Genomic DNA, 24,333 nt, shown 5'->3' on the forward strand with positions numbered 1-24,333 from the left:
ACGGCATACAGCAAGGCGCCCGAGTTGGAGATCGAACCTGTGTGTGTGTGTGGGGAGTGGTGGCGCAGCAGTTAGCGCCCCGCACTACGAAACCCGGCGGCCGTAGATCTGTCCCCGCTTGCGGCCAACACCGGTGCGGATTATCTGAGCCCGTCCTGGGCTTGCCCTAGGTCGACTCGGCCTCAAATGAGTACCTGGCGCGGTGTGTGCGTAACACATCGTCACTTGGGAGACAAAGGCGGCCGGGCGTGGTGCTGGCCACCCACCCCCATTGTGTGCCACAGTGCTGGCCTTCATAGGTGCTGCTGCAACTCGCTAACAGCACTTGCCCCGACAGTCTGTTAGAGGCTACACGGGGGGTCTTTGTCTTTGTCTCCTTCATAGATGCTGCTGCTACTCGCTAACAGCACTTGCCCCGACAGTCTGTTAGAGGCTACACACGGTGGGGGGGACCTTTGCCTTTGCCGTGTACTTGTGGTTCGCAGGTTTTGCCGAGCGCGCCGTCCCCGGCGGCGGTGACGCGATGAGGCCGCCCCGCCCGGCGCTCCTCTTGGTGACACCCCTCCTGCTGCTGCTGCATTGGGCGGCCGCGGTGCGATCCGGTGAGCCCCGCCCCCCCACCCCCCTCGCCCCCCCACCCCCCCTCACCCCCCTGGCTTCGGCCAAACCGTAGCCCTCGCTGACCAACCGACTGACCAACTGACCAACTGACTGCCCGACCGACCGACTGTGACTGACTAACTGACTGACCGACTGACTGACCGACTGACTGACCGACTGACTGACTGATCGACCAACTGACTGTGGCTGACTGACCGACTGACTGACCGACTGACTGACTGATCGACCAACTGACTGACGAACTGACTGACTGACTGACCGACCAACTGACTGTGGCTGACTGACTGACTGACCGACTGACTGACCGACTGACTGACTGATCGACCAACTGACTGTAGCTGACTGACCGACTGACTGACCGACTGACTGACCGACTGACTGACTGATCGACCAACTGACTGACGAACTTACTGACTGACTGACTGACCACCTGACCAACTGACTGACCGACTGACCGACTTGACAGGAGAGTGGTGTGTTTCCCCCCTGGCCGGCAGGAGGGCGCCCGGAGGCCTCGTTGGAGCCGCAGGACGCCGTGGCGACCTTGGGGCTGCCGTTCACCTGGCGCTGCCGCCTGCCGCCTGGACAGCTGGGCGGCTTGGAGGTGCGGCGCAGCTCGGGATGAGAGACGCACACACGCACGCACACACGCGTACACAGGTGCACACACGTGCATATACACGCGTACACACACGCGCACACACGTGCACATACGCGTACGCACGCGCACACACGCGCACACACGTGTACACACACGCATACACACACGCGTACATACACGCACACACACACGCGCACACACGCGTACGCACGCGCACACACGCACGACACACGCCCAACACACACACGCGTCCATGTCAGCGCGTGGATGAAGCCACTTCTAGTCAAGGCGCGAGTTTATCAGTCTGTGGGCGATTTTAAAGTGCAAGCGCACGGCTCCTGGTGGCTTTCAAATGACAGTGACGCCGATGGTAACAATGGCGATGCCGACGGTAATGGTGACGCCGACGGTAATGGTGACGCCGACGGTAACGACGATGATGCCGACGGTGATGCCGACGGTGATGGTGACGCCGACGGTGACGCCGCTGGTGACGCCGCCGGTGACATTGCAGAGGGGCTGCACGGTGCACGATGTGGTCTGGAGGTTGGCCGGCGAGCGCCTGGGGCCGCCGAACGCGCGGCCCAGCGTCGAGGCGGCGGCCGTGGCGGCGCTGAGGGTGTCGCGCTACGGCCCCGCGGGGCTCTCCAAGCTCGTCTGCCTCCTGGACTGCCCCTCGGGCGAGACGCTGCTCGCCGCGGCCGTCGTGTGCGGAGCAAGTGAGTCCCGCGCAAATAGGCGGCAGGCGGCGGCTTCGTCGTAGCGGTGCGGCGATTATCCGGCGGCTTTCAACGTTGCATCGGCGCCACTCCCACCCCACCCCCTCCCTCCGCCCCACGTGTTCAACTATGATACAACTATGTGTACGCGCAGGCGGTCCGTCCTCCCGTATCGCGTTTGCTTTCGCCACGCCGGTTGGACGTGTAACGCGACGCGTGTGCGACGCGTGTGCGACGCGTGTGCGGCGCGTGCGAGTTGCACGTTGACGCGATGATCAGAGCGAACGGGGAACTGCTGCGTCGTGCGAGGGGGAACGGGCGCTTTGTCCCGCGAGGCGCTGGGATGCTGCTGGATGCCTCCTAGATGGTAGCCCTACACGCGCCTCATTATACTAAGCTAATTATTATTTGACCAGGCAAGGCCCTCGCTTGAGCTGTAGAGCTCTTTGTTGAGGAGCGACCCTGGCCACTGCAGACGATAGCTCGACGAAGTGCTGGCTTGGCGTCGTCGTCATCGCCACGTGGACATGCACAGCAGCAGCCAAAGACTCCGCGACCCGCGACATCGATTCTGAATGTGGAGGGAAAAGCTGGAGGGACCCGGAGAAAAATCCACGCGGCCACGGGGAGAGAGGATAGAGAGAGACGCAGACTCTAAATATACAGCAGCAGGCGTCGTCAAGGTCGGGATCGAACCCACGACCTCCAGTATACCAGGCGAGGTAGTCAACATCTCCTAGCCACCGTGATAATGATGATGAGAGAGAGACACGCAAACTCCAAATATACAGCAGCAGGCGTCGTCAAGGTCAGGATCGAACCCACGAGCTCCTGTACACCAGGCGAGGTAGTTAACATCTCCCAGCCACCGTGGTGCCGCATCTGCTCGCAGCGACGGCGTGTCGTTGGATAGCCGCGGGTTTAGCCGCATGCGTCAATACAATTATCAACAGCTGTTTTGTTGCCAGAAAAAGGGGTAAAACCTATTAGCATATTTTGGTTCTGGCAAAGGGGAGGTCCCATGATGATGAAATGAAATCGTTTACCGGAACCATGGCGCAGCGCCCTTGCTAACCGATGCACCGCCGCTCCTCCCCACGAGTTATATATTTTTTCCTTATTTATTTGTTTAAAAGGAGAGACACTCATAGGGAGAAACGGGAAGCTGTCGAGAGCTGCCTCAAGACTTGGGAGTCGTGGGGGTGGTGAAGGGCCCGGCTGGGGGGGACGAGGAGGAGGAGGAGGGAATTCTAACACTGGGAGGGCGCCAGAGGCACAAGTGCCGGACGTCATGTGGACAAAAGCTTCGTAGCTCATCGGATTTCTCTCGTAGTCTGGAGAGATTCTGCGAGTGGCGCGGAGCTTGAACTGCACCACCGTACGCAGCCAACGGAGCTAATCAGAGATGCTGGGGAAAGACAATAAACTGTGGGTCTCTGTGTGAGTCTATGGGTCTCTGTGTGAGTCTGTGGGTCTCTGCGTGAGTCTGTGGGTCTCTGTGCGAGTCTATGGGTCTCTGTGCGAGTCTATGGGTCTCTGTGCGAGTCTATGGGTCTCTGTGCGAGTCTATGGGTCTCTGTGCGAGTCTATGGGTCTCTGTGCGAGTCTATGGGTCTCTGTGTGAGTCTATGGGTCTGTGTGAGTCTATGGGTCTCTGTGTGAGTCTATGGGTCTCTGTGTGAGTCTGTGGGCCTCTGTGTGAGTCTATGGGTCTGTGTGAGTCTATGGGTCTGTGTGAGTCTATGGGTCTCTGTGTGAGTCTATGGGTCTCTGTGTGAGTCTGTGGGCCTCTTTGTGAGTCTATGTGGTCTCTGTGTGAGTCTATGGGTCTCTGCGTGAGTCTATGGGGTCTCTGTGTGAGTCTATGGGGTCTCTGTGTGAGTCTATGGGTCTCTGTGTGAGTCTATGGGGTCTCTGTGTGAGTCTATGGGTCTCTGTGTGAGTCTATGGGTCTCTGTGTGAGTCTATGGGTCTCTGTGTGAGTCTATGGGTCTCTGTGTGTGTCTATGGGTCTCTGTGTGAGTCTCTGGGTCTCTGTGTGAGTCTATGGGTCTCTGTGTGAGTCTATGAGTCTCTGTGTGAGTCTATAGGTCTCTGTGTGAGTCTGTGGACCTCTGTGTGAGTCTATGGGTCTCTGTGTAAGTCTATGGGTCTCTGTGTGAGTCTATGGGCCTCTGTGTGAGTCTATGGGTCTCTGTGTGAGTCTATGGGTCTCTGTGTGAGTTTATGGGTCTCTGTGTGAGTCTATGGGTCTCTGTGTGAGTCTACAGGTCTCTGTGTGAGTCTGCGGGTCTCTGTGTGAGTCTATGGGCAATGTGGACATGAACAGCGTGAATATCTGCGACGAAATGAAGACGTCGGTCGAGAGAGAGAGGGAGGGAGGGAGGGAGGGAGCGGGGCGCACGGGCGGGCTGAAGGGAGAGCTCTCTTGGTCGTCGTCGCCAGCATTGTTGTCGTCGTCGTCATCATAGCCGTGCTGCCGCCATCGTTGTCGTGATCATTGTCGTCATGGTTGTCGTCGTCATCGTCATTGTCGTCGTCGTCGTCATCGTCGTCATCATCATCGTCGTTGTCGTTATCGTAGCCGTGCTGCCACCATCGTTGTCGTCATCGTCATCATTGTCGTCGTCATCGTCATCATTGTCGTCATCATTGTCGTCATCATTGTCGTCGTCATCGTCATCATTGTCGTCGTCGTCATCGTCATCATCGTCATCGTTGTCATCGTAGCCGTGCTGCCGCCATCGTTGTCGTCATTGTCGTCATTGTCGTCGTCATCATTCATCATCGTCGTTATTGTTGTCGTCATCGTCGTTATCATCGTCGTGGTCGTCATCGTAATCTTGGTCGTCGTCGCCGCCACCGCCGCCATGTAACTTGCCGGGGGGGGCGTAATCGCGGCACTGGTGACTCGCCGTCCCGGCTTCCTCTGCGGTGCAGTGACTCACCGCCGTTTTTCTTTTCCTTTCCAGCAGCCCTCAAACTAACAAACAACAAGAAAAGCAGAGGAGGCTCCGGGGGGTGGGGGCCGGGGGAAGCGCTGTTTTACCAGACGTGGATTTTGTTCTTCTGTTTCCTCGTTCTATTTGTTGTTGTTGTTGTTGGTTTTCCCGACACGGGGTGCCACAGGTGTAGTCTGCGTCTCTCTCTCTAACCGTGGTGAGATGTTAACCACCTCGCCTGGTGTACAGGAGGTCATGGGTTCGATCCCGACCCCTCGACGACACCTGCTGCTGTATATTTGGAGTTTGCGTGTCTCTCTCATCATCATCACGGTGGCTAGGAGATGTTAACTACCTCGCCTGGTATACAGGAGTTGGTGGGTTCGATCCCGACCCCTGACGACGCCTGCTGCTGTATATTTGGAGTTTGATCGTGTGGATTTTTCTCCGGGTCCTCCGGATTTTCCCTCCTCCACCTTGAGAATTAATGTCATGCATTTATATTATTTGGCTGCTGCGTAAATTTTTTAAAATTTGATAAGCCACTTAGTTGAGCGAGTGCCCGGAGAAAAAAACACGCGACCACCGGGAGAGAGAGAGCGCGACACGCAAACTCCAAATATACAGCAGCAGGCATCAGGGTCGGGGTCGAACCGACGACTTCCTGCATACCAGGCGAGGTAGTTAACATCTCCTAGCCACTGTGGGAGCGGTAGGAGAGTGTGTGGAGGGGAGTGGAGTGAGATGAGAGGGGAGAGGCAGGAGAGAGCGTGGAGGGGAGTGGAGTGAGATGGGAGGGGAGAGGCAGGAGAGTGCGTGGAGGGGAGTGGAGTGAGATGAGAGGGGAGAGGCAGGAGAGTGCGTGGAGGGGAGTGGAGTGAGATGGGAGGGGAGAGGCAGGAGAGAGCGTGGAGGGGAGTGGAGTGAGATGAGAGGGGAGAGGCAGGAGAGTGCGTGGAGGGGAGTGGAGTGAGATGAGAGGGGAGAGGCAGGAGAGAGCGTGGAGGGGAGTGGAGTGAGATGAGAGGGGAGAGGCAGGAGAGTGCGTGGAGGGGAGTGGAGTGAGGCGAGAGGGGAGAGGCAGGAGAGAGCGTGGAGGGGAGTGGAGTGAGATGAGAGGAGAGAAGTAGGAGAGTGCATGGAGGGGAATGGAGTGAGATGAGATGAGAGAGGCAGGAGAGTTCGTGGAGGGGAGAGGAGTGAGATGGGAGGGGAGAGGCAGGAGAGTGCGTGGAGGGGAGTGGAGTGAGATGAGAGGGGAGAGGCAGGAGAGTGCGTGGAGGGGAGCAGAGTGAGATGAGAGGGGAGAGGCAGGAGAGTGCGTGGAGTGGAGTAGAGTGAGATGAGAGGGGAGAGGCAGGAGAGAGCGTGGAGGGGAGTGGAGTGAGATGAGAGGGGAGAAGTAGGAGAGTGCGTGGAGGGGAATGGAGTGAGATGAGATGAGAGAGGCAGGAGAGTTCATGGAGGGGAGAGGAGTGAGATGGGAGGGGAGAGGCAGGAGAGTGCGTGGAGGGGAGCAGAGTGAGATGAGAGGGGAGAGGCAGGAGAGTGCATAGAGGGGAGTGGAGTGAGATGAGAGGGGAGAGGCAGGGGAGAGCGTGGAGGGGAGTGGAGTGAGATGAGAGAGGCAGCAGAGTGCGTGGAGTGGAGTAGAGTGAGATGAGAGGGGAGAGGCAGGAGAGAGCGTGGAGGGGAGTGGAGTGATCCATACGTCATCCCGCGTACCCACAATCCCTTGCTGCTGCTGCCCCCCCGTTCCTCAGGTCCTCCAGAGGTGCCCACGGGCGTGATGTACGTGATGGGGCCTGACCTGGATGGCGACCTGATGTGCACCTGGGACTCCCTGCCGAAGAGCTGCCTCCCCACCAACTACAGCATCATCGTCAGGTTTACACCTCCCCACCAACTGCACCACCATCGTCAGGTTTCCACCTCCCCACCGACTGCACCACCATCGTCACCGGGCAGCACCTGCGCGTCAGCCGCGCAACTACTCGCCCAGTGAGATGTGGACCCACCTAGCAAGGGCTGGCGGCAGCACGGATGTGATGTTGACGACTACGATGGCGACGACGACGATGATGATGATGACGACCACTATGATGATGATGACGACGATGACGACGATAATGATGACGACGATAATGATGATGACGACGATCATGACGACGACGACAATGATGACGACGACAATGGTGACGACGATAATAATGACGACGACGATGATGACGATGACGATCACGACCACGACGACCCGTCTGCGATCCCATCGTTCCCATCCCAACTTGCCTCCCTCCCTCTCCTCCCTCTCCTCTCTCCCTCCCTCCCAACCTCCCTCCCAACCTCCCTCTCCTCCCTCCCTCTCAACCTCCTTCCCCTCCCTCCCTCTCCTCTCTCCCTTTCCTCCCTCCCCTTCCACCCCTCCCCTGCCCTCCCTCTCTCCCTCCCTCCCTCCCTCCCAACCTCCCTCCCCTCTCGGGCCACCGCAGCGTGCCGGACACCACCACGACGAGTGTGCACGCGTGCGGGGCGGGTGTCGCGCGCTGCGTCGTGCCGCGCGAACACTTCAACATCTTCATGACCCAGACGTTCCGGCTGCTCGCCCAGAGCAGTCTGGGCAGCGCGGATCACCTCGCTGAGTTCGACCCCACCAAGTTCCGTGAGTCGCGCCCACCGGCTCCCCCACCAGCACCAGCAATACCACCACCACTACCACCACCACCAGTACCACCACCACTACCACCACTACTACCACCACCACCGCCAGTACCACCACCACTACCACCACCACTACCACCACCGCCGCCGCCACCACCACCACTACCACCACCAGTACCACCACTACCACCACCATCGCCACCACCACTACCACCACCACCACTACTACCAGAACCACCACCACCACCACTACCACCTACCAGCACCACCAGAACCATCACCTATACCACCAGCACCACTATCACCACTAACACCACCGTCGCCACCATGACCACCACCGTTGTGATTACGATCGTTGTCGCCGTGACTACGATCGTCGTTGCCGTTGCGATCGTTGCCCAGTGAAAACCGACCCCCCGACGTTGGACATGGACGACTTCCAGCTGAGCGACTACCCCCTGGTGCGCTGGAGCGGCCCGCGGGACATCGACCCGCTGGTGGTGAAGCTGCGCTACCACCTGCGCTACCGCCCCTCCGCACTGCCCCAGCAGCCGTGGGTACGCAGCCGTGCAGGCACCCGCACACCACAACCCCAACACACCAACACCACCACCAACACCACCACCACCACACCACCAACACCACCACAACCACACCACCAACACACCAACACCACCATCACCACCACACCAACACCACACCACCAACACCACCCACCACACCGCCCACCACCCAACTCACCCAACTCACCCACCACACCGCCCACCACCCAACCCCACCCAACTCACCCACCACACCACCCACCACACCGCCCGTATGTACGTACGTGCGTGGTTACGTGTACGTACGTGCGTGGGTGCGCTTACATATCTACGTGCGTGTTTGTGTGTGCGCGTGAACGTATGTGTGTGTGTGCGTGTGGGTTCTTGTGTGTGTGTGCGTGTGGGTGCGTGTGTGTGCGTGTGGGTGTGTGTGTGTGTGCGTGTGTGCGTGTGGGTAGCGTGTGGGTTCTTGTGTGTGTGTGTGTGTGCGTGCGTGCGTGCGGGTGGGTGCAGACGGACGTCCCACAGAACCTGAGCGCCACCTCGTTTGCGCTGGACCAGCTGCTCCCGCACACCACCTACAGCGTGCAGCTGCGCTGCATCGGCGGCCGGGGGCAGCTCTGGTGGAGCGACTGGGCCGAGGCGAATGCCACCACCGCGGAGTTGGGTGAGCGACGGGAGAGAGGGAGAGAGGGGAGCGGAGGGAGGGAGGGGAGGGAGGGGAGGGAGGGGATTGAGGGAGGGGAAACTTAAATAGTAACTTTATCGAATTTTTTGCGACGTGGTTTTTAAAGACGCTCCCTCGCTCTCTCCATTTAACGCGTTAACAAGCGAGCGAACGAGCGAGTGAGTGACCTAGCAGATGAGCGAGCTAATGAACGAGCGAGCGAGTGACCTAACAGATGAGCGAGCTAACGGACGAGCGAGTGAGTGACCTAACAGATGAGCGAGCTAACAGACGAGCGAGTGAGTGACCTAACAGATGAGCGAGCTAACGAACGTGCGAGTGAGTGACCTAACAGATGAGCGAGCTAACGAACGAGCGAGTGAGTGACCTAACAGATGAGCGAGCTAACGAACGAACGAGCGAGTGACCTAACAGATGAGCGAGCTAACAGACGAGCGAGTGAGTGACCTAACAGATGAGCGAGCTAACAGACGAGCGAGTGAGTGACCTAACAGATGAGCGAGCTAACAGACGAGCGAGTGAGTGACCTAACAGATGAGCGAGCTAACGAACGTGCGAGTGAGTGACCTAACAGATGAGCGAGCTAACGAACGAGCGAGTGAGTGACCTAACAGATGAGCGAGCTAACGAACGAGCGAGTGAGTGACCTAACAGATGAGCGAGCTAACGGACGAGCGAGCGAGTGACCTAACAGATGAGCGAGCTAACGAACGAGCGAGCGAGTGACCTAACAGATGAGCGAGCTAACGAATGAGCGAGTGCGTGACCTAACAGATGAGCGAGCTAACAGACGAGCGAGTGAGTGACCTAACAGATGAGCGAGCTAACGGACGAGCGAGTGAGTGACCTAACAGATGAGCGAGCTAACGAACGAGCGAGCGAGTGACCTAACAGATGAGCGAGCTAACGAACGAGCGAGTGAGTGACCTAACAGATGAGCGAGCTAACGAACGAACGAGCGAGTGACCTAACAGATGAGCGAGCTAACAGACGAGCGAGTGAGTGACCTAACAGATGAGCGAGCTAACGGACGAGCGAGTGAGTGACCTAACAGATGAGCGAGCTAACGAACGAGCGAGCGAGTGACCTAACAGATGAGCGAGCTAACGAACGTGCGAGCGAGTGACCTAACAGATGAGCGAGCTAACGAACGAGCGAGCGAGTGACCTAACAGATGAGCGAGCTAACGAACGAACGAGCAAGTGACCTAACAGATGAGCGAGCTAACAGACGAGCGAGCGAGTGACCTAACAGATGAGCAAGCTAACGAACGTGCGAGTGAGTGACCTAACAGATGAGCGAGCTAACGAACGAGCGAGTGAGTGACCTAACAGATGAGCGAGCTAACGAACGAGCGAGTGAGTGACCTAACAGATGAGCGAGCTAACGAACGAGCGAGCGAGTGACCTAACAGATGAGCGAGCTAACGAACGAGCGAGTGAGTGACCTAACAGATGAGCGAGCTAACGAACGAACGAGCGAGTGACCTAACAGATGAGCGAGCTAACAGACGAGCGAGCGAGTGACCTAACAGATGAGCGAGCTAACGAACGAGCGAGTGAGTGACCTAACAGATGAGCGAGCTAACGAACGAACGAGCGAGTGACCTAACAGATGAGCGAGCTAACAGACGAGCGAGCGAGTGACCTAACAGATGAGCGAGCTAACGAACGAGCGAGTGAGTGACCTAACAGATGAGCGAGCTAACGAACGAACGAGCGAGTGACCTAACAGATGAGCGAGCTAACAGACGAGCGAGTGAGTGACCTAACAGATGAGCGAGCTAACAGACGAGCGAGCGAGTGACCTAACAGATGAGCGAGCTAACGAACGTGCGAGTGAGTGACCTAACAGATGAGCGAGCTAACGAACGAGCGAGCGAGTGACCTAACAGATGAGCGAGCTAACGAACGAGCGAGTGCGTGACCTAACAGATGAGCGAGCTAACAGACGAGCGAGTGAGTGACCTAACAGATGAGCGAGCTAACGGACGAGCGAGTGAGTGACCTAACAGATGAGCGAGCTAACGAACGAGCGAGCGAGTGACCTAACAGATGAGCGAGCTAACGAACGAGCGAGCGAGTGACCTAACAGATGAGCGAGCTAACGAACGTGCGAGTGAGTGACCTAACAGATGAGCGAGCTAACGAACGAGCGAGCGAGTGACCTAACAGATGAGCGAGCTAACAGACGAGCGAGCGAGTGACCTAACAGATGAGCGAGCTAACGAACGTGCGAGTGAGTGACCTAACAGATGAGCGAGCTAACGAACGAGCGAGCGAGTGACCTAACAAATGAGCGAGCTAACGGACGAGCGACTCTTAAGCAAAGCGCGTGCGTCCCCGAGCGCGGGGAATCGATTGCCGGACCCGCTGGCGACACCGTCAACGCGCCGAGCGGTGAACTATGACCCTCCGTGTTGCCGCAGCTCCCTCCGCAGGCCCCGAGGTGTGGAGAGTCGTGACCCCGGCGGATTCTGAGGGTCAACGCAAGGTCTTCGTCTATTGGAAGGTGACCCGCCCCCTGCACCCCCCCCCCCCCCCCCGTCCACCGACCCTGCAGCTCGGCAAGACGAGCGTGTGATAATAGCAGGACAATAAACACACGACAACATCAACAACAATCCCAGACCACACCCAAACAACAACAGACCCAGACCCCACACCAAGACAAAAACAACAGTCTCAGACCACACATCAAAACAACAACAACAACAACAACAGTTCCAGACTACACACCAAGACAACAACAACAGTCCCAGACCACACACCAAGACAACAACAACAACAACAGTCCCAGACCACACACCAAGACAACAACAACAACAGTCCCAGACCACACAAGACAACAACAACACAGACAAAACAACAGTCCTTCAGACCACCACACCAAGACACAACAACAACAACAGTCTCAGACCACACACCAAGACAACAACAACAACAGTCCCAGACCACACACCAAACAACAACAACAAACAACAACAGTCTCAGACCACACAACCAAGACAACAACAACAACACAGTCTCAGACCACACACCAAGACAACAACACAACAACAACAGTCTCAGACCACACACCAAGACAACAACAACAACAACAACAGTCCCAGACTACACACCAAGACAACAACAACAACAGTCCCAGACCACACACCAAGACAACACAACAACAACAACAACATTCTCAGACCACACACCAAGACAACACAACAACAACAGTCTCGAGACCACCACCAAGACAACAACAACAACAACAACAACAGTCTCAGACCACACACCAGACAACAACAACAACAGGTCCCAGACCACACACCAGACAACAACAACAACACAACAGTCTCAGACCACACACCAAGACAACACAACAACAACAGTCTCAGACACACACCAAGACAACAACAACAACAACAGTCCCAGACCACACACCAGACAACAACAACAAACAGTCCCAGACACACACCAGGCCAACAACAACAGTCTCAGACCACACACCAAGACAACACACAACAGTCCCAGACCCACAACACCCAGCAACAACAACAACAACCCCAGTCCCAGACCACACACCCAAGACACAACAACAACAACAGTTCCCAGACCACACACCACGTACATCAGACCACAACACCAGTCTAAGACCACACACCAAGACAAACAACACCAACAGTCTCAGGACCACACACCAAGACAACAACAACCACAACAAGTCCTCAGACCACACACCATAGACAACAACAACAACAACAGTCCTCAGAACCATCACACCAAGCAACAACAGCAACAACTAGTCTCCCAGACCACACACCCAGACAACAACACAACAAGGTCCCCGACCACACACCACAGACAACATACAACAACAGCCCCAGGACCACACACCAAGACAACAACACCAACAACAGTCCCAGACCACACACCCAACAACAACACCAACAACAGTCCCCAGACCACACACCAAGACAACAACACAACAACAACAGTCCCTAGGACCACACACCAAGACAACAACAACAACAACAGTCCCAGGACTCACCCACCCAAGACCACAACAACAACAACAGTGCTCAAGACCCACACACCAAGACAACAACACAACAACAGTCCCAGACCACACACCAAGCAACACAACAACAACACGTCCAGACACACAACCAAGTACAACAACAAACGTACCAGACCAACACCAAGACCACAACAACAGTCCAGACCACACACCAAGACAACAACAACAACAGTCCCAGACCACACCAAGACAACACACAACAACAACAGTCCCAGACCACACCAAGACAACAACAACAACAGTCCCACCACACACCAAGACAACAACAACACAGTCCCAGACCACACCAAGACAACAACAACAACAACAGTCCCAGACCACACACAAGACAACAACAACAACAGTCCCAGACCACACCAAGACAACAACAACAACACAGTCCCAGACCACACCCAAGACAACAACAACAACAACAGTCCCAGACCACACACCAAGACAACAACAACAACAGTCCCAGACCACACACCAAGACAACAACAACAACAGTCCCAGACCACACCCAAGACAACAACAACAACAACAGTCCCAGACCACACACACCAACAACAACACACAGTCCCAGACCACACACCAAGACAACAACAACAACAGTCCCAGACCACACCAAGACAACAACAACAACAGTCCCAGACCACACACCAAACAACAACACAGTCCAGACCACACACCAAGACCACAACAACAGTCCCAGACCACACACCAAGACAACAACAACAACAACAACAGTCCCAGACCACAAACCAAGACAACAACAACAACAACAACAGTCCCAGACCACACACCAAAACAACAACAACAGTCCCAGACCACACACCAAAACAACAACAACAGTCCCAGACCACACACCAAGACAACAACAACAGTCCCAGACCACACACCAAGACAACAACAACAGTCCCAGACCACACACCAAGACAACAACAACAACAACAGCCCCAGACCACACACCAAGACAACAACAACAACAACAGTCCCAGACCACACACCAAAACAACAACAACAGTCCCAGACCACACACCAAGACAACAACAACAGTCCCAGACCACACACCAAGACAACAACAACAACAACAACAGTCCCAGACCACACACAAGACAACAACAACAACAACAGTCACTGACCTCCGTCTCTTGCCGACAGACGCTGGAGCCGGACGTCGCCCGCGGCAACGTCCTCCGCTACGCGGTCACCGCCGAGAGCGTCGACGGCCCCTTCCGCAACGCCACCGTCGTCGTGGCGACGGACCGATGCGGCGACGCCGCGGCCACTCCGGCGGCGGCGGGGGGGGGCTGCAGCGCCGTGCTGACGCTGGACGCCGGCGCCCACCGGCTCACGGTGACGGCGCAGAACTCGGCGGGGGAGAGCCCGGCGTCGCGCGTCGGCGTCGCCGCCGTAGGGTCGCACGGTGAGGAGTCGGCGGTCGCCTCCCTCCCTCCCCAATCCCTCCCCTGCCTCCCTCCCCTTCTCCCCAATCCCTCCCCTGCCTCCCTCCCCTTCTCCCCAATCCCTCCCCTGCCTCCCTCCCTCCCTCCCTCCCCAATCCCTCCCCTCCCTCCCTCCCTCCCTCCCTCCCCTCCCCAATCCCTCCCCTGCCTCCCTCCCCTCCCCAATCCCTCCCCTCCCTCCCTCCCTCCCCACCTCCCCAATCCCTCCCCTCCCCACCTCCCTCACTCCCCAATCCCTCCCTCCCCCCCATCCCTCCCCTTCCCCCCCATCCCTCCCCCCCCATCCCTCCCCTCCCTCCCTCCTTCTCTCCCTCCCGTCCCATCCCACCCCTCCCCCCCATCCCTTCCTCCCCTCCCCACCTCCCTCCCCCCCTCCCTCACTCCCCCCATCCCTCTCCCTATCACTCCACTCATCCCTCCCTACCTCCCTCCCTTCCCCACCTCCCTCCGTCCCCCACCTCCTCCCCTCCCCACCATCCCTCTGTCCCCTCCCTCCCCGCCTCCCCTCCCTCCCTCTCACCCCCCTGCGCTCCTGTCGCCGCCGTCTCTGCCACGGTATCCGCAGGACCGCCGGCTCCGAGCGCGGTGTACGCCGCAGAGGCCGGCGACAGCACCGGCGTGCTCGTCAGCTGGGCGTCACCGGGCCACGGCGCCGCCTCTCACCGCGCCGGCGCCGCCGCGACGGCCCACCACGTGGTCACGTGGTGTCCTGTCGCGGCCGCCCCAGAGGGGTCGTGTCGATACAACTTCCTGTGGCTGGCCGCCGGCAAGACGAGCGTCGAGCTTCGGGGTGAGGAGCCAACGTGGCGGTGGTGACGGCGGTGGTGGTGGTGGCAGTGGTGGTGGCTGTGGTGGTGACTGTGGTGGTGGTGACTGTGGTGGTGGTGATGTTGGTGGAGGTGCGGTGGCTCTTGCGGAAAGGGTTGTTGTTCGAGGGTGGTCAGCACCCCGATACAGCCGCCTTTGCCTCCCCAGTGGCGATGTTTACGACACATCGCCACTGGGGAGACAGTGGCGATGTGTCCGGCGCAGTCAACCCCCTTTCCATCATCTTCCTTCGCCGGCAACAGCTGCACCACACCGGCAAAGCCCCGGTAAAAAATAAACAAAGACGTTGTCGCCCACCCCGCCCCCGCCTCTCGCCCCCACCCCCCCGCCACCCCCCCCAGACGTGGTACGAGCCGGCGAGCGTTTGGACGTGTCGGTGTTTGCGGTGCACGGTGACGGAGCGGACGTCAGCCGGCCCGTCACGGTGCAGGCCTACAGCAAGCAGCTGGGTATGGCACCGCACACTGCCAGGGGAGCCACGGTGGCTAGGAGATGTTAACTACCTCGCCTGGTATACAGGAGGTCGTGGGTTCGATCCCGACACTGACGACGCCTGCTGCTGTATTTGAAGTTTGCGTGTCTCTCTCTCTCATCATCATCATCACGGTGGCTAGGAGATGTTAACTACCTCGCCTGGTATGCAGAAGATCGTGGGTTTCTGTGTGGGTCCTCTTGATTTTCCTCCACTGACGTAACCCATAGACGAACATTGTACTTAGGGTAACATTGCCTAGCGACTAATATAACCCAGGGACCTACATTGCCCATAGACACAGTACTAGTCTGTGTTCTGCGTGTCTTTGTGGGTCTGATGTCCTGCGTGTCTCTGCGTGTCTCTGAGTGTCTTTGTGCGTCTCTGTGTGTGTGATGATCTGTGCGTCTCTGTGTGTCTCTGTGTGTGTGATGCTCTGTGCGTCTCTGCGTGTCTCTGTGTGTGATGTTCTGTGTGTCTCTGTGTGTGATGTTCTGTGTGTCTCTGTGTGTCTCTGCGTGTCTCTGCGTGTCTCTGTGTGTGTGATCTGTGTGTCTCTGTGTGTCTCTGTGTGTGTGGTGTTCTGTGTGTCTTTGCGTGTCTCTGTATGTCTCTGTGTGTCTCTGTGCGTCTCTGTGTGATCTGTGTGTGTGATCTGTGTGTCTCTGTGTGTCTTTGTGTGTGTGGTGTTCTGTGTGTTTCTGTGTGTCTCTGTGTGTGTGGTGTTCTGTGTGTCTCTGCGTGTCTCTGCGTGTCTCTGTGTGTGTGATGTTCTGTGTGTCTCTGTGTGTCTCTGTGTGTGTGTGATCTGCGTGTCTCTGTGTGTGTGATCTGTGTGTCTCTGTGTGTGTGGTGTTCTGTGTGTCTCTGCGTGTCTCTGTGCGTCTCTGTGTGTCTCTGTGTGTCTCTGCGTGTCTCTGTGCGTCTCTGTGATGTTCTGTGTGTCTCTGTGTGTCTCTGTGTGTGTGTGATCTGCGTGTCTCTGCGTGTCTCTGTGTGTGTGATGTTCTGTGTGTTTCTGTGTGTCTCTCTGTGTGTGTGATGTTCTGCGTGTCTTTGTGTGTCTGTGTGTCTCTGTGTGTGTGATCTGCGTGTCTCTGCGTGTGTGATGATCTGTGTGTCTCTGTGTGTCTCTCTGTGTGTGTGATGTTCTGTGTGTCTCTGCGTGTCTCCGTGTCTCTGCGCCCCGCGTCGCTCAGTGCCGTCGCGTGGCCCCGGCGTCACGACGCAGTCCGTGACGGAGTCCGGTGCCACCGTCGAGTGGGCCGAGTTGACGGTCAACGAGAGCCGCGGATTCATCACCGGCTACACCGTCTACTACCGCGCCACCGACCCGCGCGGAGCCATCCACAGTGAGGGGGCACCGGCGGTGCGGCCGCACCGGCACCAACCACAACCCACGCCAGGCTCACCAGCGCCGTTAATTAACATTGGTCCCAGCCTCACTCGTTAACATTGGTGATGAGTCTCACTCGTTAACATTGGTGACGAGTCTCACTCGTTAACATTGGTGACGAGTCTCATTGATTAACACCAATACCAAACCAGTCTCATTCATTAACATTGGTGATGAGTTTCATTGATTAGCTTTGGTGATTAGTCTCATTGATTAACATTGGTGATTAGTCTCATTGATTAACATTGGTGACGAGTCTCACTCGTTAACATTGGTGATGAGTCTCATTGATTAACACGAATACCAAACCAGTCTCATTCATTAGCATTGGTGATGAGTCTCATTGATCAACATTGGCATCTCAACCGCCCCTCCCCCAACACCTCTCCTCTCACCCCCCACCTACCCACCCCCCCTACCCCCCACCCACCCAGATGTGACGCTCGGTGCGAGCGAGCCCCGCCGGCTGGCGCTGCGCGACCTGCAGGCGGGAGCGCGCTACGTGGCGTGGGTGCGCGCCGCCACCAGCGGGGGCGAGGGCCCCGCGGGCACGGAGCACACCTTCGCCGTGCCCTCGTCCAGTGAGTCGCAGAGAGAGACACGCACAGAGACACGCAGAAACACGCAGAGAGAGACACGCAGAGAGAGACACGCACAGAGACACCTTCGCCGTGCCCTCGTCCAGTGAGTCGCAGAGAGAGACACGCACAGAGACACGCAGAGACACGCAGAGACACGCAGAGAGAGACACGCAGAGACACGCAGAGAGAGACACGCAGAGACACGCAGAGAGAGACATGCAGAGACACGCAGAGAGAGACACGCACAGAGACACCTTCGCCGTGCCCTCGTCCAGTGAGTCGCAGAGAGAGACACGCACAGAGACACGCAGAGACACGCAGAGACACGCAGAGAGAGACACGCAGAGACACGCAGAGACACGCACAGAGACACGCAGAGAGAGACACGCAGAGAGAGACGCAGAGACACGCAGAGAGAGACACGCAGAGAGAGACACTCACACACAGACACCTTCGCCGTGCCCTCGTCCAGTGAGTCGCAGACACACACGCAGAGACACGCAGAGACACGCAGAGACACGCAGAGAGACACGCAGAGACACGCAGAGACACGCACAGAGACACGCAGAGAGAGACATGCAGAGAGACGCAGAGACACGCAGAGAGAGACAAACAGAGACACTCACACACAGACACCTTCGCCGTGCCCTCGTCCAGTGAGTCGCAGAGACACACGCAGAGAGACACGCAGAGACACGCACACAGAGACACCTTCGCCGTGCCCTCGTCCAGTGAGTCGCAGAGAGAGACACGCAGAGAGACACGCAGAGAGAGACACGCAGAGACTCGCACACACAGAGACACCTTCGCCGTGCCCTCGTCCAGTGAGTCGCAGAGAGAGACACGCAGACAGAGACACGCAGAGAGAGACACGCAGAGAGACGCAGAGACACGCAGAGAGAGACACGCAGAGACTCGCACACACAGAGACACCTTCGCCGTGCCCTCGTCCAGTGAGTCGCAGAGAGAGACACGCAGAGAGACACGCAGAGAGAGACACGCAGAGACTCGCACACACAGAGACACCTTCGCCGTGCCCTCGTCCAGTGAGTCGCAGAGAGAGACACGCAGAGACACACGCAGAGAGAGACACGCAGAGAGACGCAGAGACACGCAGAGAGAGACACGCAGAGACTCGCACACACAGAGACACCTTCGCCGTGCCCTCGTCCAGTGAGTCGCAGAGAGAGACATGCAGAGACACGTAGAGAGAGACACGCAGAGAGAGACACGCAGAGAGAGACACGCAGAGAGAGACACGCAGAGAGAGACACGCAGAGACACGCAGAGACACGCAGAGACACGCACACACAGAGACACCTTCGCCGTGCCCTCGTCCAGTGAGTCGCAGAGACACGCAGAGAGAGACACGCAGAGACATGCAGAGACACGCAGAGAGAGACACGCAGAGACACGCAGAGACAACGCAGAGGCACGCTAGAGAGAGACACGCAGAGACACGCACGCAGAGACACACGCAGAGACACGCACGCAGAGACACGCACGCAGAGACACGCACGCAGAGACACGCAGAGACTTGCACACACAGAGACATGCAGACACACGCAGAGACACGTAGAACATCGCACACACAGAGACACGCAGAGACACGCAGAACATCGCACATACAGAGACACGCAGAGACACGCAGAGAGAGACACGCAGAGACACCTTGGCCGTGCCCTCGCGCAGTGCGTGCCAGCCGGGGGTGGCGAGGGGGGTTGACGTTGGTGACGGTGTCATGAGCGCCGGCGACGACCTCCGTACATCATCGCAAACGGTTAATCTCCTTCTCCCCACCACCCCACCACCCCACCACCGCCCCCCACCCCTTACTCCCCCACTACCCCACCCCCCACCCCCCACCACCGCAGCGCGATGGGTGGTCACCCTCGCCACCTTGCTGTTGCTCTCGGTCGTGGTGGGCGTCGCGGTCGCCATCGCCCTCTGGCAGCTGAGGAGGTGAGGCAACCGGGGGTGCCACCCACCCTGGGGACGATCGCTCGCTCGCTCGATCCCCGTTAACTCGCTCGCTCGCTCGCTCGCCCGCCCGCCCGCCCTCCCGCTCGCCCTTTCACTTGCTCGATCGCTCCATCCCTCGTTCGATTGATCGATCGCACGCTCGATCCCTTGGTCGCAAGATCCCTCGATCGCCCGATCGCCCGATCCCTCGATCGCTCGATCGATCCCTGAATCACCCGATCGCTCGTTCGATCGCTTGATCGATCGAGCGAGCGAGCGATGTGTTTGTGTCTCTGTGTGTGTCTGTGTGTGTCTCTGTGTGTGTCTCTGTGTGTGTCTCTGTGTGTGTCTCTGTGTGTGTCTGTGTGTGTGTCTGTGTGTGTGTCTGTGTGTGTGTCTTGTGTGTCTGTGTGTGTCTGTGTGTGTCTGTGTCTCTGTGTGTGTCTGTGTGTGTCTGTGTGTCTAGTGCAGCGGTTAGCGCTACGCTACACTACGAACCTGGCGACCCGAGTTCGATTCCCGCTCACGGCCAACACCACCAGTGACGATTATCTGAACCGGTCCTCGTCCTCCCCTAGGTCGACTCAGCCTCAAATGAGTACCTGGCGCGGTGTGTAGTAAACATCGCCGCAAGGGTGGCGTGGTGCTGGCCACCCACCCCCTCGTGTGCCGTTCCGGCTTTCGTAGGTGCTCGCTAACAGCACTTGCCGCTACAGTCTGTTGAGGCTACACGGGGGATCTTTGTCTTTTTTTTGTCCGTGTGTGCCGGTGCACGCAGCCACAAGCTGCTCTTCTGGCAACACATCCCCGATCCGGCGGACAGCAAACTCTTCAAGTCCTTGAATCTGGACATGGCGGTACGGTTGGAAGCGCGGCGTCGCCACATTTTTAACACGGTGGATTTGCCGCCCAGTCACCGGTGATGACTGAGACCCCCCCCCCCGCCACTCGCTACACACACTTGGTTCGGTCACAACTCAGTCCATGCGAGTCCATGGGTCTCTGTATGAGTCTGTTGGTCTCTACGTGAGTCTATGGGACTCCATGTAAGTCTATGGGTCTCCATGTGAGTCTATGGGTCTCTGTGTTAGTCTATGGGTCTGTGTGAGTATGGGTCTCTGTGAGTATATGGGTCTCTGTGTGAGTATGTGGGTCTCTCTGTGAGTCTATGGGTCTCTGCGTGAGTATATGGGTCTGTGTGAGTATGGGTCTCTGTGAGTATATGGGTCTCTGTGTGAGTATGTGGCTCTCTGTGTGAGTATGTGGGTCTCTCTGTGAGTATGGGTCACTGTGTGAGTCTATGAGTCTCTGTGTGAGTTTGTGGGTCTCTGTATGAGTCTATGGGTCTCTGTGTGAGTCTATAGGTCTCTGTGTGAGTCTGTGGGTCTGTGTATGAGTCTGTGGGTCTCTATGCGAGTCTATGGGTCTTTATGTCAGTCTATGGGTCTCTGTGTGAGTCACTGGTGATTGAGAACCTGGTGGGAGCATCGTAGTGAGTCAGCTGAACCCCCCCCCACCCCCACTGTACAACCACCAGAATCACCATCAGAATCTTTATCCTGCAGGAGTCCGATGAGCTTCGGAACTCTTCTTCACCGATGTCCAGCACACCGAGAGATGGAGAGCCCACCTCTAAAACAGTAGCACGATTCGAGTGGAAATTCCACCTCCTCCAAACCACGCACGCATGCACCCCCCCCCCCTCGGCCGTCTTTGTCTCCCCGGCGCGGCGCTTGCGTGTACAGCGTGTACAGATCGCACGGGGAGATGGAGTTACCAGCTCTTAACAAAAACAACAACGGCACAATTCGAGCGTGAATCTCACTTTATCCACACCGCGCACGCACAACCCCCCCCTTCCCCCCAACCTCGGCCGTCTTTGTCTCCCCAGTGGGCACTCGAGTGCCGGGTGAAGGTTCGGCGGCTCGTGCGTGTGCAGACGATTGCCCGCCCGCACCCTAATGTGCGAACCTCCGGTGCCCCCCCCCCCCTCCTCCAGTGCTCCTACTCGGCGTTCCCCTCGGACGACGCGTTCGTATCGCCCGTCACCGCCGACGGCGTCACCGCCGACGGCGTCTCCGGCGGCGGCAAGGGCGGCAAGTGCCGCTCGACGATCACCGAGGCGGGCGACGCCGACCCCGACGCCGACAGCGAGTCGAGCAGCGGCGTCGGGGGCTCGTCCGGGCTGTCGACGCCTCGGTGCCCTTCGCTCACCGCCGCCAGCGGCGACGCTGCCGCCGCGCCGGCGCCGCGGGTCATCGTGTCCACCGGCTACTTCAAGACGCTGCCTGTCAGCTCGGGCCTCGAGATCGTGCGGCTGGCACCGGGCTCTACCGCCGCCGGGGAGGACGAGTCGTGCGAGGCGATGGGCACGGCCGGCGGGAGGGCCGAGGACGAGGAGGCGGTGGGGGCGGCGATCCCGCAGGCCGTAGGTCGGCAGGGAGATGCCGAGGACGACGAGGAGGAGGAGGAGGAGGAGAGATTTTCCGCGTTGGACTTGCGGTGCGGTGGCGACGGTGGAGGCGGAGCGGCGTGCGGGACGCCGCCCTCCGGCTGCAACGATTTCTCGCACCTCATGCCGCCGCTGTCGCCGGATTCCGGCGCGGCGGGATTTGGCGACGGCGGGCAGCTGAGGCTGCCGGACGACTTCGACATCGCGAAGCTGATCGCCGTCGGGGGTTTGTGAACGGAATCGCAGGCGGGCTCGGCTACGATCACCGGGGGGTGGAATGAACTGCCGCCGTGTGAGAGAGAGGCGGGGAGCAGCACGCAAGCCGCATTTTTCTTTTCTCGCCGACAAACATTGTGTGGTTTTGGAACGCGTGCCTTTCAAACAAACGAACGAACGTTTTCAATTTGTTGTACGTGAATGTAGATTCTTTTTTACTGCTGCTGCTGTTTTTTTTTTATCACCGCCATGGACTTCTCAAAAGGGCAAGATACCCGGGTCGAAGCACTGGGTTCAAGGGGCACCACGGTGGCTAGGAGATGTTAACTCCCTCGCCTGGTACACAGGAGGTCGTGGATTCGATTCCGACCTCCGACGATGCCTGCTGCTGCTGCTGTGTATTTGGAGTCTGCGTGTCTCTCTCTCTCTCACCGTGGTGGTGGCGTGAATTTTTCTCCAGGGTCCTCCTGTTTTTCCTCTCCACGTTTAGAACCGACGTCACCACGCTTTGTTGAACCCCGGCTAGGACACGAGTTCGATTCCCGCTCACGGCCACCAAACACCGGTGACGATTATCGGAACCGGTCCTGAGGCCTCCACTAGGTCGACTCAGTCTCAAATGAGTACCTGGTGCTGTGTGTGTAATAAACATCGTCACTGAGGGAGACAAAGGCGGCCGGGCGTGGTGCTGGCCACCTCCACCCCCTCGTGTGCCACAGTGCCGGCCTTCATAGGTGCTGTGACTCACTAACAGCACTTGCCCCGAGTCTGTTAAGACTATACAGGGGATCTTTGTCTTTGTTGTGTGTCTGCGTGTGTGTCTGTGTGTCATAGGCGCTGCTGCTACTCGCTAACAGCACTTGCCCCGACGGTCTGTTAGAGGCTACACGGGGGATCTTTGTCTTTGTCTCCTTCATAGGCGCTGCTGCTGCTACTTGCTAACAGCACTTGCCCCGACAGCCTGTTAGAGGCTACACGGGGGATCTTTGTCTTTGTCTCCTTCATAGTTGCTGCTGCTGCTACTCGCTAACAGCACTTGCCCCTACAGTCTGTTAGAGGCTACACGGGGGATCTTTGTCTCCTTCATAAGTGCTGCTGCTACTCGCTAACAGCACTTGCCCCGACAGCCTGTTAGAGGCTACACGGGGGACCTTTGTCTTTGTCTCCTTAATAGGCGCTGCTGCTACACGCTACTAACAGCACTTGCCCCGACAGTCTGTTAGAGGCTACACGGGGGATCTTTGTCTCCTTCATAGGTGCTGCTGCTACTCACAACTAACGGCACGTACCCCGACAGTCTGTGAGAGGCTACACGGGGGATCTTTGTCTTTTGTGCGTGCGAGAAAGAGAGAGACACCAGATGTTGTTAGACAATCTAACACCGACTTTTTGGTGCCAGGCGTTTATTGCGGCTTTTTCTTTCCGCCTTCGGGGGGGGGCGCGGTGTGGTGGGGGATGAGGGGGGGTGGGGGGAAGTGGGGGGGGGGGGGCTGGGTGTCTTATAAAACCCGGAGAATTGGCGGAGAAAAGATTGTAAAGCGAGTCTCTGATGCCTGGCGGTCGTTTTGGCAATACGCTGGCAAGAGAGCGGGGGGGGATGGTGGGGGTGGGGGTGTTGTGGGGGTGGGGGGGGATGTTGTGGGGGGGGGTTGTGGGGGGGGTTGTGGGGGGGGAGGGTGTTGTGGGGGGTGAACCTCTTTGGTTGCTGTTACATGTTGTGTACGTTTGAACCTCCTCGCTCGCCGTGCCAAAGGAGAAGACCTCTTCACTGTCGCGGGCAATTTTTCAAACGATCGCCCCCGGGAAAATTTGGCGCGCGTGGTCGTCGTTGTTGTCGTTGTTGTTGTTGTTGTCGTCGTTGTTGTTGTTGTTGCGACAAAACGAACGTAGTCGTTTAGCCTCTGCGCTTGCCGTGCACATCCGTACGTAGCCCCGTTGGCTTCGTACGGCGCGAAAGAAGTTTGCGCGTAGCACGGCCCGAGCCTCCTGTGTGCGTCTCTTTGTAGTTAAAGCTGAGCGTCGTGTACGGTCAGGCCGGGGTTCATCCGGGGGGTAAACCACGGCGGTTAACCCACGCAGCAGGTCGGTCGGAAGTGTCACGGGTTCACGTCCTGGTTGGTGGTGGGGGGGGGGGGTTGGGTGGGC

The 24,333-nt window shown here is 57.9% G+C and overlaps 1 protein-coding gene across 1 annotated transcript in view; it reads left to right on the forward strand.

Annotated features, from left to right (window-relative positions):
• Positions 1 to 23,760, forward strand: part of LOC133346376 (interleukin-6 receptor subunit beta-like) — a 35,055-nt gene extending 11,295 nt beyond the window's left edge. Inside the window, exons 2-17 of the mRNA XM_061557885.1 lie at positions 486 to 602; positions 1,119 to 1,225; positions 1,737 to 1,941; positions 6,647 to 6,770; positions 7,373 to 7,542; positions 7,944 to 8,098; positions 8,597 to 8,750; positions 11,200 to 11,282; positions 13,977 to 14,241; positions 14,847 to 15,071; positions 15,451 to 15,558; positions 16,781 to 16,933; positions 17,412 to 17,558; positions 19,433 to 19,520; positions 20,299 to 20,377; positions 21,520 to 23,760. Of these exons, the coding sequence (XP_061413869.1) occupies positions 524 to 602; positions 1,119 to 1,225; positions 1,737 to 1,941; positions 6,647 to 6,770; positions 7,373 to 7,542; positions 7,944 to 8,098; positions 8,597 to 8,750; positions 11,200 to 11,282; positions 13,977 to 14,241; positions 14,847 to 15,071; positions 15,451 to 15,558; positions 16,781 to 16,933; positions 17,412 to 17,558; positions 19,433 to 19,520; positions 20,299 to 20,377; positions 21,520 to 22,206 (2,829 nt within the window). The 5' untranslated portion in view covers positions 486 to 523 and the 3' untranslated portion in view covers positions 22,207 to 23,760. The remainder of the gene's footprint in view (positions 1 to 485; positions 603 to 1,118; positions 1,226 to 1,736; positions 1,942 to 6,646; positions 6,771 to 7,372; positions 7,543 to 7,943; positions 8,099 to 8,596; positions 8,751 to 11,199; positions 11,283 to 13,976; positions 14,242 to 14,846; positions 15,072 to 15,450; positions 15,559 to 16,780; positions 16,934 to 17,411; positions 17,559 to 19,432; positions 19,521 to 20,298; positions 20,378 to 21,519) is intronic.
• The last annotated feature ends 573 nt before the right edge of the window (positions 23,761 to 24,333 follow it).

The sequence above is a fragment of the Lethenteron reissneri genome, chromosome 24 (assembly GCF_015708825.2).
Source record: "Lethenteron reissneri isolate LAM-NWPU_2019-01 chromosome 24, ASM1570882v1, whole genome shotgun sequence".
In the NCBI taxonomy this organism is placed as follows: Eukaryota; Metazoa; Chordata; class Hyperoartia; order Petromyzontiformes; family Petromyzontidae; genus Lethenteron; species Lethenteron reissneri.